The 14476-nt window shown below is 38.0% G+C and overlaps 1 protein-coding gene across 3 annotated transcripts in view; it reads right to left on the bottom strand.

The window, feature by feature from the left end:
* Positions 1-14476, bottom strand: part of TRAPPC9 (trafficking protein particle complex subunit 9) — a 499166-nt gene that overhangs the window by 317695 nt on the left and 166995 nt on the right. For all 3 annotated transcript variants that reach the window (XM_062626935.1, XM_062626936.1, XM_062626937.1), the window contains exon 19: positions 1478-1588. In XM_062626935.1, coding sequence (XP_062482919.1) covers positions 1478-1588 — 111 coding nt within the window. The remainder of the gene's footprint in view (positions 1-1477; positions 1589-14476) is intronic.

The raw sequence follows: 14476 nt of genomic DNA, 5'->3' as shown, positions 1-14476 counted from the left end.
ACAATTTGCACTAAGAATAAAAATCACTAATGTTAAAAGGTTTAAATACTTGCAACAAATACACAATCAGCCTTGATAAATGACTATATCAAAAAACTTATTGCAAGGGTTTATATCCATTGCAATAATGATTTAAAGAGATTAAAACTGAAATTCTTAAAACCACAGGAAAAGAAAAGTAATTCAATCCAGGAGATGTAAAGTAATCTTACAAGTTTATTGCAGCATTACTTCTATTCGTTACACATTGTCCAAAAAACTCAGAGTGAAAACTTTCAGTTTATCAAGTACAAAAATGATGTGAAATAGCAAGAGGCATAAAACCAAAATTACAAACCAATTTTAACTGCAAAACAGGTAAGAACATGAATGTTCTGGTGAGTATTTAGACTGCTTTATAAAAAAAAAAAAAAGAGAGAAAGAGAGAGAGAAAAAGGCAATTCTTTCTACCTAAAAGGAATAAGCACTGTATGTTACTCATATTTTTGTCCATTCCTTGATAAAGTAAAATTGAGACTATTCAGCTTAGCTTTGAGTCGATGTACTTGTCGTGGTTGTGCTTTTCGAGTCACTAATGCAAAAAGCTTTCTAAATGTGCTGCTATCATTGCCTATTCTGTATTTTTTTTTGACAATTGCATTCCTTCAATTGATGGGGGTTTACTTTGAACTTACTATTTAGACTAAGATTTGAAGACTTAAAAGTATTTCCCTTTAAATAAGCTCATCAATTTCATCATTTAACTGCAGCAGAACTCTCCCAAAGAAGAGAACTGTGCAGAGATAGCCTATGAGCAAATGGAAATGTTTCCTCTTTCACATTTTCACCTTTTTAAGATGAAAATGGTGTTATCAAGATGCAATGATCATTAAAGGAGATAAGCCAAGTAACCAAGGGTACAGCCAGCAGTAGGAGACCTAAGCAGATATATCATGGCAAATAGTGGTTATACTTAGCTACAAAATGACCTTTACCATCACCATAGCAGGGCTGTAAGAACCAATACAGAAACCAGCCTACTTAATGTAAAATATTTTTTCCACTGAAATTGTGATTGCTTTTTCAATTCTGTTTTTCTTTCCTGCAGTTTCCTTTCTACAAAAACTAATGAAACAGCTGGGGAACCACATACAGACTATTTAATACTGGGAAAGGATAATAAACTAGTGAGAGCAGGTTTTAACTACATCCAGAGCACACTAAAAATATATTAAAACATTCTATAAAGACAAGTTGAGCAGTACACCTCAGAACCAACTGTATTTTCTTATTCTCAGTTCTACTGGATTCATAGTCAGAATAAATTCACTTGCGATACTGCCAGAATTCATTGATGCACCTCAGAGAAAGTAAAACTCATACTCTTTGACATTTGTACAATGTTTAAAAAAGAAAAATAGGTCCTAAACATCATCAATTATGTATAAATAAATAACCAGGTTAAACCAAGGGCTGTTTTAATACTGAAAGCACTTACCGCTGACACTCCCCAGAATGCAGAATTAAATCTTCGTTATTCCTAGCACTGATAGTCAACTCATGCTCTGTAGAATTGAAGACATCTAGAAGTAGATGGCACTGCCGAGTGCTGTTCAGATAGGGGAAAGAAGAATAGCACAATTTCAGTAACACAACACAAAATTATTATACATATATCAGAATTAGTATTTATACATAAATAAAAATATGTATCACACAATCACAGAATGGCTGGGGTTGGAAGGGACCTTAAAGTTCATCTAGTACCAACCCGCTGCCATGGGCATGAACACCTTCCACTAGACCATGTATAGAGAATTACAGAATCATAGAATAGTTGGAGTTGGAAAGGACCTTAAGATCATCCAGTTCCAACCCCCTGCCATGGGCAGGGACACCTCACACTAAACCATGGCACCCAAGGCCTCGTCCAACCTGGCCTTGAACACTGCCAGGGATGGAGCATTCATAACCTCCCTGGGCAACCCATTCCAGTGCCTCAGCACTCTTACAAGAAAGAACTTCTTCCTTATATCCAATCTAAACTTCCCCTGTTTAAGTTTTAACCCGTTACCCCTTGTCCTGTCACTACAGTCCCTAATGAAGAGTCCCTCCCCAGCATCCCTATAGGCCCCCTTCAGATACTGGAAGGCTGCTCTGAGGTCTCCATGCAGCCTTCTCTTCTCCAGGCTGAACAGCCACAACTTTCTCAGCCTGTCTTCATACAATAGGTGCTCCAGCCCCTGATCATCCTCGTGGCCTCCTCTAGACTTGTTCCAACAGTTCCATGTCCTTTTTATGTTGAGGACACCAGAACTGCACACAATACTCCAGGTGAGGCCTCATGACAGCAGAGCAGAGCAGAGGGGCAGGATCACCTCCCTTGAGGTATGCAGAAACATTAAAATATTATCTGACTGAAATAATAGTATTTTTAGCAATATATTTTTAAATAATAATTCTAGTGAATAACTTTTCTAATTATTATTTTTACTAAAACTAGACAGAAGTGTATAGCCTAAAAGAGAAGTTCTATGACAGTTACAACCTGCCCAATATTAAGTCCCATAGCATCTGAATTCTCATTCATTTCTATCAAAAAGCCACAGATTTTTTTCAGTTCTCTGAGCTTTCACATGAAAGAGATTTATTATTTCAAATTACCTTGACAATATCTTGTTAAGAATAAATTTACAAGGAAAAATTTAAACCCTTGCCCAGTGTCAGGGAGAAATTCCATTTACTACAATAGCTGGTTTCTCTACAGACCAAAACAAGCTGCCAACTCGAGTACTTTTCCATTAGAGCAACTACTCTGAGAAAACACTGTCCCTTCTGTAAGAAAAAGGCAAACACAGGCACCTCTCACAGTGTTTATTTTTCAGCTACTACTCTTCAAATACAAATTTCCTTAGAAACATTCAGGATTAATAAAACAACCGCATTTTTGGTCACCTTAGGAAATAACAAACTGATAAAGCCACAGAGAAGAAACTTCATGGTAAATTTTTATTCTTATTTCTAAACTTTTCTTTATGAAAATATGCACAAATAACAACAGAACCAGAAAGTGAAATGTCAAACACAATCACAGAGCTGCAATAGAACCATAGAATAGTTTGGGTTGGAAGGGACCTTTCAAAGGTCACCTAGTCCAAATCCCCTGCAATGAAGAGGGATATACTCAACCAGATCAGGCTGACCAGAACTACATCCAGACTGGACTCGAATGTCTCCAGACTGCTTAATCAGTCTACTCTGAAATTCAAAACTCCCTAAGAAGCTACTTAAGTATTCAAGGTTGGATGAGGCTTTGACTGAGGAACCTGGTCTAGTGGAAGGTGTTCCTGTGAATGGCAGAATGGTTGGAACTAGATGATCTTTAAGGTCCCTTCCAACACAAACCAGTCTATGATTCTATGACTAACAACAAATATTCCAGCCTTAAGCATCACTACAAATTAGCTTTAGCTATAAACATCAAAGACGTTTAAATGCACATATAACAAAATTAGGTGACATTGTGAATTATAGTATAAAATAATACAGCCATTGCACAAAGACTATGGATCATCTCATCCCATATAACTGCTATCAGAATCAGTAAGTAGAGAAAAGTATCTTGTAGTCGGTGAAGCAGAACTCACAAGCAGCATTAATTTGAGAGAGTTCATTTGGAACCAGAAGTTTCCATAAAGGGAAGAAAGAGGAGTATGCTGGTAAGCTGAGTCATCAGAGCCATCCTTCCAAAAATATGCATATTCAAACTAAGTAAGCTACAGTTTTGTGCCTGAGGCAACCAAGTATATTTATCCTCTTGCATAATAATTTACAATCAAACACCAGCCATTCCAAAGGCAATTACACTGAAGAGGAGCAAGAGTTTAAGAACCGATCTCCTACTTTGGAAACAGGTTCTCTGGTTCATAATACAACTCCCTTCCAAAAAAAGAAATGAAGAGACATCCTTTTCAGAGCATATACAAGAGGACCTGTGCTGCTAGCTTGCAAACCCTTGAGACTGGAACACTCATAGGACAAGTACGGGAGTTTAAGGTTCAGGTCACAAAAGTGATAGCAATGTCACACGCAGTCAGGCACTAAATAACAAGCAAGCACTCCTTGGAGGCAGTGGCCCATCTCTTGGCAAAAGTAGAAAGCAGAAGTGGGGGTGGAAGCTTTTTTAGACACATTTTCAGGGGTTTCACTCTCTTTGGGTAAAACCCCAGTGAATACTGAATAGAGAGAAGGCAGCATGAGGGTAGCTGGGTGACTAAAGCCCGTGTCAAAACTCAAGAATTTAGAAAATACACGGAGTCATAGCTCGTATTAGAAACTCCCTTCCTCAACAGTTCACATGAAAGAAGTAACTGGAAGAGCAGTATCTGAGTCTGTAGCTACCCTGTTACCAGTAAGGAATGAAAGAGAGAGGGAGAAAAAAAACTCTGGCTTCTATCTCATCACTGGGGCAGTGGGATAAAACCTGTAAAACAACTTCTGCCCCTGCAGCAGATATGAAGTTATGAGAGAAGCACAGAATGGATTGGGTTGGATCTTAAAGCTCACCCAGTTCCAACCCCTGCCACAGGCAGGGACACCTTCCACTAGAGCAGCTTGCTCCAAGCCCCTGTGTCCAGCCTGGCCTTGAACACTGCCAGGGATGGGGCAGCCACAGCTTCTCTGGGCACCCTGTGCCAGCACCTCAGCACCCTCACAGGGAAGAATTTCTTCCACGTATCTAATCTAAATCTACCCTCTCCCAGTTTATGATCTGCAAAAGCAGCTTCTGCTAAGACTATGTTTACAAAATTCCTTATGGAAGGAATTTTATCCCATAGGAAAATCCAAAAGTTACCTGAAATAACACTCGAGCCTTGTGCAGTATCTTTTGGCAGCAGAAAGAAAGTTTTGCAAATAAAACAATTCATGTCATAAATAGAAAGGACCTATATAAGCAGCAGCTCTTCAGGACTAAACAGCATCCCTAATACTAAAATGTCCCAAATATGAACTCCTGGACTATGCAGTGAGAATTATTCATCAGCATGACATTTATTTCATCCTCTTCAAGCACTACACAAAATAGACATATAGGGGAAATCATTCTTTCCTTTTCAAATTTTAGGTCATTCTCCAGGAAAATCTTTAAGTAAAAAAAAAAAAAAATAAAAATAAAAAGTTTGAGAATTATTACGGGACTTTGAAAACTTAGAAGAATAAGATATAGAATGGTTGAAGGTAACATAAAGAGTGCAGAAAAAGATAGTACTGGCCATTCAGAGTAAGTACAAGATAGTATCAAAGAGACAATTAGAGCAAGGAAAACCACAGATAATTAAAGGTTACAAAAATCTTTGAATTAAAATTGCAATTAAATTGAATTAAAATTCCCAATAGTGGAAGCTGCAGCCAGGTAAGCAAACCAAGACAAAGCAGAAGCTCTGGAAAATTAGAGGTAACACTGTAATAAAGTTAAAAAGGAAGCAAGAAACCCTTAAGTTCTAGAAGAGGAATTTGCTGAAGATCTGAAAGGCAGCATGATTTGTTTGGTGGGGTTTTTTTAACATAGAATAGAATCATTAAATGGTTGGGGTTGGAAGGGACCTTAGAAATGCTAAAATCAATTGGACTGTGTAGAACACATGATCCTGAGTTACAAGCTGTGTGAAAGTGACTGTTCAAGGAAAAGAAAGAATGAGCAAGAAAGCCAAATTAAGGATTTATATCAATTTTCACTACAGCTGAACTTACAGGAGGTGAGATAGGAATTAAAGAACCTATCTCAAAGTGGCAGTAAATGGGATTTGAGGGGCAAATTTATATTCACGCACATGTGATAAAGGAACTCCAGCATGACTTTGCTGGACTTCAACATGTAAGTCCAGTCAGCAATGTGTTACTTACTTAAACTAAGCTTTTTACCACAGACAAACATTACCTTTCTGTTAAGGATTTTAAGGTAATTAAGGACATTTCAGACCATTAACCCTGCCCTCCATAATACATAATTAATTAAAACAAAAAAGTGTGTAAGCTTATAAAAAACTTAACATACTCAAAATAATAAATGTATCTAAAAGATGGTTAATTTAGAGCCCATAATGGCTTACCGACATTTTTGGCTGAGAAATACAGTGGGACAGTGGGATTGAGCGCTCCCTCAGCAACTCTGCTGATGACACCAACATGTGTGGCTCAGGATAGGCTGAGAAAGCTGTGGCTATTCAGCCTGGAGAATAGAAGCTGCCTGGAGACCTCACAGCAGCCTTCCAGCATCTGAAGGGGGCTTGTAAGGATGCTGGGGATGGACTCTTCATTAGGGACTGTAGTGACAGGACAAGGGGTAACGGGTTAAAACTTAAACAGGGGAAGTTTAAATTGGATACAAGGAGGAAATTCTTTTCTGTTAGGGTGGTGAGGCACTGGAATGGGTTGCCCAGGGAGGTTGTGAATGCTCCATTCCTGGCAGTGTTCAAGGCCAGGTTGGACAGAGACTTGGGTGAGATGATTTAGTGTGAGGTGTTCCTGCCCATGGCAGAGTGCTGGAACTGGATGATCTCAAGGTCCTTTCCAACCCTAACTATTCTATGATTCTAAATACCAGTCATAAGCCACGGATTCCTGGAACTGGGAAAGACTTTCCCACATTTATAAAATGTCTTCCTTTTCCAGCCTTTCTACAACCATGTAATAGTTTATACTAAATATTTAGTGGGCTAAGGAGAGAGGTAAAGGGTGAATTACTGGGAAAAAATCCACTTTGAGAGCATTTTGAGTCCTCTAAGTCTCCTTAAGTAGATGTTACCATTCAACTCGGAGAAGGTGGAGAACTCAATGTTTCACACACTGTGCAGGGTAATCAGTGGCTTCCCAGTCTTTTTAGAGGTTGTGGGTCATTCTGCTACTACTAAGCAGCTGTTTAAAGTAAGTTTGGGTCAAACGCATCTAAAAGAAGTCAGTTTGTGTTTGGTGTTTTGGTTTTGTGGCTGTTATTTTTTCTCCAAAGCATCTATTGAGATAGCAGGGTATCATCACACATTTACACACACAAAATTAAACCATCACCTAGTTTAATTCCATATACTTAGGACTTAAAAGCACTTAAGAGAACAGCATTAATTAGTACGAGGTTTCCCATTTCTGCAAAACCCAAATAACCCACTCTATCAATTCTTCTGGACTATACAGGACAGAAAAACACTATTGCACCACAAAAGACTCAATTCCCATATATCCACATTCCTGCTCCTCATCATACACCCACCCATCCGTTCCCACCTATCCAGCAACCACAGTGGACAGCACAATGCTTTTGACTGGCCCTGAGCTCAACCCTGCCAACTGGCACAGGGAATAGAGCAGGTAATTGCTGAGCTCCTGCTTCTGCCTTTCCTCACTGGGACATAACTTAGGGTATCTCTTCACTGCCCAGTTACCAGTCTGCAGAACAGATTTAACTTCTCCCTAAAGCTGGCTGAAATTAGTCAAAATGTACCATAGGGCAAGGGAGAAACAGAGTGACCATATAAATTTCATTTCCCTAGGAGATACAATATAAAATGAACCAGAAAAATACAGCAGACACAACAAACACAACATCTGTCTTGTCTGAATGGCATGGTATACAACTGATTGCATTAAATTAAAGTCCAAATTAAATGAAGATGTACTGGTCTGTGTATAGACACTAGGATAAAGAATAAAAGTTCTTGAAAGGCTTTTACGCTTCTTTACATCTGTCATTTTGACTGCTAATGGAAAGGAAACAAGCCTGGGTCAAACAGAGTTTCAGAGCCTAAATGGAAGAACATAAAAAAACCACAGTGTGCAAACATTTTCCATTTCAGTGATTCTCCTTATTTGTCCATGAAGTTTCCTTTCAAAAAATCTAGCATAAATTCCATATTTAAGATGTTTTTTTACAAGTAACACAAAAGTCTCTGCATCAGGTAAAAACTAAAATGACAAGGAAACTTTCTCAGTTGATTGATTTACAATGTGAAGGTCTCAATGACATGCAAATTTAAGTCAATGCTCATTTCAAACAATAAAGAATAAGAATCCTTATCTTTTTTTAATTGAAAATTGAGTTAATTCAACAGCATCTTGAAGATTTTTTGTATAAATTAATGTCTGTTCTCCTCCGTTGCAGAATTCTGGATATAGAACAACCAAGTTAGTGACAGGATGAATCATGCTGTAGTTTGAAAATCTTACAATGTCAGAATTCCAGAAATAGTCAAAAATTCGGGCTAAGGGAACTTAAGGCAAAAGACAATTACACTGTGATACAGAAATTTCCTTCAGAGATACTGCAACTACTGTTCCTATCCACTCTGAAATGGCAGCAGGTAGTCTTCAGTAACATTTAACACAGTATTAAAAACAAGATGCAGCTGCGACACTGTAATGAGGGCTCACTTCAGTGAATAATCTTACTGCAGTTCTGTTTCTAGCTTAGTTTTAAACTCAGTTTAAATAAGAAACACTCAGGGGGGTTTCGCAAGTTACCTGCATCCTGATTCAGCTCAGTTTCCCCATCCACTGAAATCATGGAGTGTTTTCACATCCATGTTTTTCCTTTGTTTCTTTTCTGTTCTCCTTTAACAGGTATCCCTACTCCCAGTGAGACATCAGAAAGTGAAGATGCACTGGCCATGGTGTGCTAGGTGATAACCCTATTCTCCAAAATTCACTGACAAAGAGCAACATAGCAAAATGACAAACTAAAGCATCTTTGTTGGTGCTATTGTAATTTTCAATAGGTTTTCTTTAATTTCATTTATTGTTTATTAAATCTTCAGAAAATGAAGTTTTGAGAGTAACTTCAGCTGATTAAATCAGATTATCCACCTTACTGTTAAAAGGTCTATTCACATATTCCAAGAACTGTCCTCGTTTGACTTCTCCCAGTTGTAAACCTTTTCAATTATGCTAAATGTTCCCAGCACATCTATAAATATTTGCAGATTTATGTTCTCACATCTTATGTGCCAAACTGTACATATTTAACATTTTGATCTCAAAAATCAATTTCCTTAATCTTTAAAGCTGCTTTCTGCTGCTCTTCCATGAACCCTCTTCAACCTTATACCATTAGCTGAGTTTAAGGTTAGCAAGGTGATTTAACTATTGGATGTAACCTCCCAATGTGTCATGGGTTCCAACTTGGTAGAGTCTATATTGAGCTCAATGGTGTGTGTATCAATAAAGAATATATTCTAGAAAGAGAACATTAAAAAATGGTTATTAAATCCATTGCTTAACAGATTTCTCTAATAGTTTATCAGTCTCATAGATCAAAATGAGAGCTTTATTTGCAGTTGAATTTGCCTGGTTTCCATTCTGACTGGCTTTTATTATTACCATTTTTCATTAACAAAACAGTGATTTTAATACTAATTATTTTCTCTATCCATTCATTTTACACAGATCTTATCTCTGCCTTCCTCCAAACTAAACAGATTGCTCTTCAAGCACCCAAACAAGAGTTTCTCTCCACCATTCAAAGCTCTATGACATCTGAACACTGAAATACTGAGAGCTAGCCAGCTGCCTGTCAACAGGTTGATTCTCACTCTGCATGCAGCAAATGTGACAATTTAATTTATGAATTCAGCCACATAAAAACAAGAAACTGCTTCAGAAAATGCTACAGAACTTTTTTATTGCATAGCAAAAAATGCCTGTTCGAGCACAGCCGAAGAAACACGCTGTTCACTCTTTCCCTTCTATGATTTATAATGATCAGGTTTTCTTCCCTGAACCTGACTGCCGAAAAAGCTTTGCTGCAATTTATTGTAGTGAAAACGGGGGCAACCCTGGAAACTGGAATGGAATTTCTGACAATTACGCCTGATTTAAATAAGACCCAAAGTTCTCTGCACCAATATGAGGATCGCCTGAGAACCCTCAACATAGTCAAACTGTTCTTTTGCAGCCTCCATTCACTCTTGTGAAACCAAGTTGGAAAAACTGGTTTAAATACTTCAACTTTAAATACAAAACAATGAAAGTCTTAGACTAAGGAAGCACCTTGCAGGCTTTATTATGAACTGACACATTCAAAGCCAGACAGTTAAATGATTTATGTAAATGGTAGAAAAGAATATTAACCTGAAGCTCCAGAACTGACGTTCTGAATTTCACAGTGGCAGACCTGCTGCAGTTCATTTTGTCTGTTTTCTGACACAATTACAAGAACAGAGTCTAAGCCTCTGCACTTGCCAAAAGAGATGCGCAGCTGATGCCTTGTCAGCTGTGCGGTGGTTTTAAGATAGGTAGAAAAGTTTGTTGCCTCATAAAATTTACCTTGCTCACCACCTTGAACTGGTAGAATTGATAGTCAAGATTCCTTTTACACATCTGGCTTCTGAACTTTGTCCAAGTGAAGGCAGCTCCCCTGTGTTATTGTGGATTGACTCCATCTACAAATTCAGACCCTCTCACCATCTTTGTAATAAGGAAGACCTTGATTTTCTGACCTTTGTAGAACGCTTAAACTCATATTTAAGACACTTTTGAATTGATGGCTTAATAGCAAGGGACACAAGGAGACCAACTGGCACTTCACAGCATGCAGAGCACGCCCTCACTTGAATTCTTACAAACATGGGGAGAGAAGCAGTATTTTTTCTGGCTTTTTTTCACGCTTTCTGCTCTTTGATAAAGGCAATAATGAAGGATGTTCAGTGCCCACAAAACTGGCAGATAATGCCTTAGAAATTCTTTAATGTGGGAGTGGTGAGACACTGGAACAGGCTGCCCAAGGAAGTGGTGAATGCCCCAACCCTGCCAGCGCTCAAGATCAGGCTGGACAGGGCCTTGAGCAACCTGGACTAGTGGAAGGTGTCCCTGCTCATGGCAGGGGGTTGGAACTGGATAACCTTAAGATCCTTTCCAACCCAAACCATGTTGTGATTCTATGATTCACCCGATTACAGAAGACAAGGAATATAATTTTACTACTTAGATATGTCTGCATCTTATGGTAAATAAATGGTTAAGCAAGTGGATCCCTGAAGCCCTTTAAGACTTAGGTGAGTTGTGGGGCAAATTGGGAAAACTTTACAACATTAACTCATTATCTCTTACACCCTATTTCAGGACTGCTTCAAACACCTGCATTCTTGATTATGCATCACGGGACAATCCTCTCCCTGGAAGCATAAATAAGCAGAACTCAAGGATTACAGGGAACACGGTGAGAGGCAAACAATTCCCCAGTACAAAGCTGTTCTGCCACTCTTTTCAGATGTAGTGAGCTGAGTGAACATAGGTTGATATATCCTTGGAGGAAATTACGGCTGTTTACTGACAGAACACCATCTCTTTCAATAGAAGAGCTGATAACTGAATCAGACTTAGGCAACGGATTAGGTCCTGCAGCATGTTTAAGGTCTGTATCAAGCTAACTATGGATGCCTCTACAGACTAGCCCAGTTAAACAGGATAAACACATCCTAAGATATATAGGAGATGCACTTAATGAAAACTCTCCCTATAAAGCAGAAATCTATGCATAGAGGGAAGACAAAATTTTGGCTGGATATTTAGAAACACAGAAACCAAACCAAAATTCCCAGTTGTTTCCCATGCATATCTGCTCAAGTGGTTAAATAACAGACATACCAGCTAAGTTGGGAAGACTTTTACATAAACCATAAACTTTACGTTACAATTGGGTGGGAAAAAGTTATTTCAGTAACATTTTTCCTGGATTTCACAGTGAAGGCCTAAGGGAAAAATCAGTGTTCAAAGTTTTTTATTTTGCTTTGACTTTTTGAGCCCAGCAGCTGTTTTGTTTCTTACTTCTGCTGAGGTACAATGTAAAATAAAAACAGCAAAACAATAAAAGAAAGGGGAAAAAACTGAATCCAGAGAAAGCAAGCAAACAGAACTTTCATTGTGAAATGACAGCTGAGAAAGGTGAATTATAAAATACAGTTTCTTATCATGATTAAACCAATACAGCTCCGATAGAATTTAAAAAATGAACTCTCATCTGCAAATCAAAAGAAAATCAGATTCAAGATTTTAACAGGCCAAGTAAAAGTACAAAATCTGACTTAAAATTTGTTGTCATTGTGTCTCAGGTATGGGCAGAAAAGCAAACTTTGTTTCATTTAATGATAAGTAGTTACCCTTAGCAGATTGGAAGACAAGATATTCCTGCTATTTTTCATTCTAAAACATAATATTGAATGACACATGAATTATTCTAATGGAGAATCAACACAGGGAAGCGCAAGAGTAAAGGAATGGGGCTCCTGATCCCTAAAGCTCAAAATATGGAACAAAACAGCAACAGATAATAAGCGCTTAAAATCTAAATGACCTAGCAGACAATATATACCCAAAGTAACAAAAAAACCCCAAACCTGCCTTTTGACAGGGGTTCAATGAAGGATTTCTGAAAGAAATTTAAATATCACACTATTTTCCCCCAACTCAGCAAAGCTTAGGCACCCTAATTAAAAGCAGTCACATCTCTAACTACATCTCCAATCAGCAAATCACTTAAAATAAAAGTTTCCACTGACTTAAATGCTGATCAGTATGATGAACAGGCAAAGAATGAAGTGAATGCATACGATATGAGCTGAAGCACTTGGCTGAATTGGAGCCACTATATATAGCTTCTGCTGCTACCAGACTTGTGAAAGTGTACACAGCTGAACAACACAGAAACTCTACCTTTGAATTATAGCACCTCAATCTATTTTTAAACATTGCAGGATTAAAGAGTTTCCTCACCTAGTGAATTCCTGGGAATAGACTGACAAGGCAGGGGTAGGATAACGCTGTCTTACACAAAACAAGCTGGGTAAAACTAGCACACAAAAACAAACCCAAGCTTCACACCCAATCTACTCTGTGACTACAGAAAGGAATTGCAGTGAACCAAGAAGTCCATTTAAAAGCAGACAGAACACAAAGAACTTTTTTTGATGCTGAAAGAAAAGGACTATGCATGCAGATAACAAATGCATCTGAGTAGTTTAACTTGCACAATGAACCTTCTTGAAAGCTATTTAAAGGCAATGCTGTGGTGCTTCCAGGTCAATAAAGGGAGATCGCTTATTAAACCTTGAAAGGCCTGAAAATGTGCCATCGAAGGGATGAAACTCCGAATGTCATTAATAAGGTTCCTGGAGTTTTGCATACAGCTGTTCCGGATACTATGCACTGACTTTGCAAGTAGCATTCGATTTACTTTACTAGAGCAGTTACTAAAAGAATAAAATGATGCCTATAACGCTGTACTTTCAAGCAGCAAAATGCTTGACAAACTTGCTTACCAATAAAGCCACACAGTTTTAGGTCTCTTTTGTAAGAGCCGGACACAATCTGCTCCTAAAAGCAAAATATTATTTGTCTCATTTTTAATCATTTTGTACAAAAACTGTTTTGGTGTTTCATTATCTTTGCCAAAACTAAAATTCCATTGCTATATGCAAAGCTCATTATTTACTGTATTAGCTGCTGTGAAAAACAGATACATAGCCTCTTGGCAATACCTTCTATGTAATTACAAATTAAAGTCCCCTGTCAGTCTTCTCTGCTTCAGCAAGACCAAGAGTTTCTTTAAACTTGCGCATTAGTGTAAGGTACATGTCATCACTCTTCTTGCTCTAGACTTTTGCCAACTTGTCCACTTTTCTTCATGTTTCTCAAAGATCAAGCCCCAGATTTTCTTGAGGCTTTACTACTTTGTTCACAGGAAGAAAAGAAACACTTCATGTTTTACAAGCTGTGCTGCTGTCCATCCACCCTTTGACATTTCTGCAGGGGTATGCGACTCATCACTCGTTTCTTTCCTTCATAAATGAAATATGTTCCCAGTATCTCCTAGGCATGTATTTCCTTCCTGCCTAGTCCGTCATGAAAAAGATCCTAGGATCAGAAGAAATGCTTTGGACCAATTCAGTTCACTCTCAATTATTTTTAGTAGTAGTACCACCTAATTGCACTGAAATTATACCAGAATTTAAATCAAAAGATGCTTGCTCCCACTATACACACTGGCTTTCTTTTCAATAATCCTGCTAGTTGACAGCTGGTGTGGCACACCCCTGTCCAATTCATAACAACTTCTTCTTGCACTAATTTCATTCTTCATCTAAAAGAGTATTTCCTCTTCCTCAGTATTTATAACTCAGAACTTTTGCACTGTAACAAAGCCCATTCTCAATCGTCTTTCTTCCCAACAAACCCAAGCCAATCTATTCATGCTTTGAATGACAGCTATTGAAAGGCTACCTCTGGAACTGCCAGAGTTTGAATACATCCCAAATATTTAAAGATTGTGGAGCATTTAACTACTAATGTAACTGAACTTATATTAGCAAAAACTAGTAACGTAACTAGCGTTAACAAACTACTAATGTAAGTGAACTTATGTTAGCAAAAAATTAAAGATCAGTAAAATCACTAACTTACAGAATTCATTTCTGCAAAAGCTGCTTTGCTTAAGCAGTACGTAAGTAATATAAAA

This window comes from Pezoporus occidentalis, unplaced genomic scaffold (assembly GCF_034315485.1).
Source record: "Pezoporus occidentalis ecotype Australia unplaced genomic scaffold, CSIRO_AGI_Poc_V1 ctg3, whole genome shotgun sequence".
Taxonomy (NCBI): Eukaryota; Metazoa; Chordata; class Aves; order Psittaciformes; family Psittacidae; genus Pezoporus; species Pezoporus occidentalis.
The sequence above is the reverse complement of the archived record's forward strand: the minus strand, read 5'-3'. Positions and strand labels throughout refer to the sequence as shown.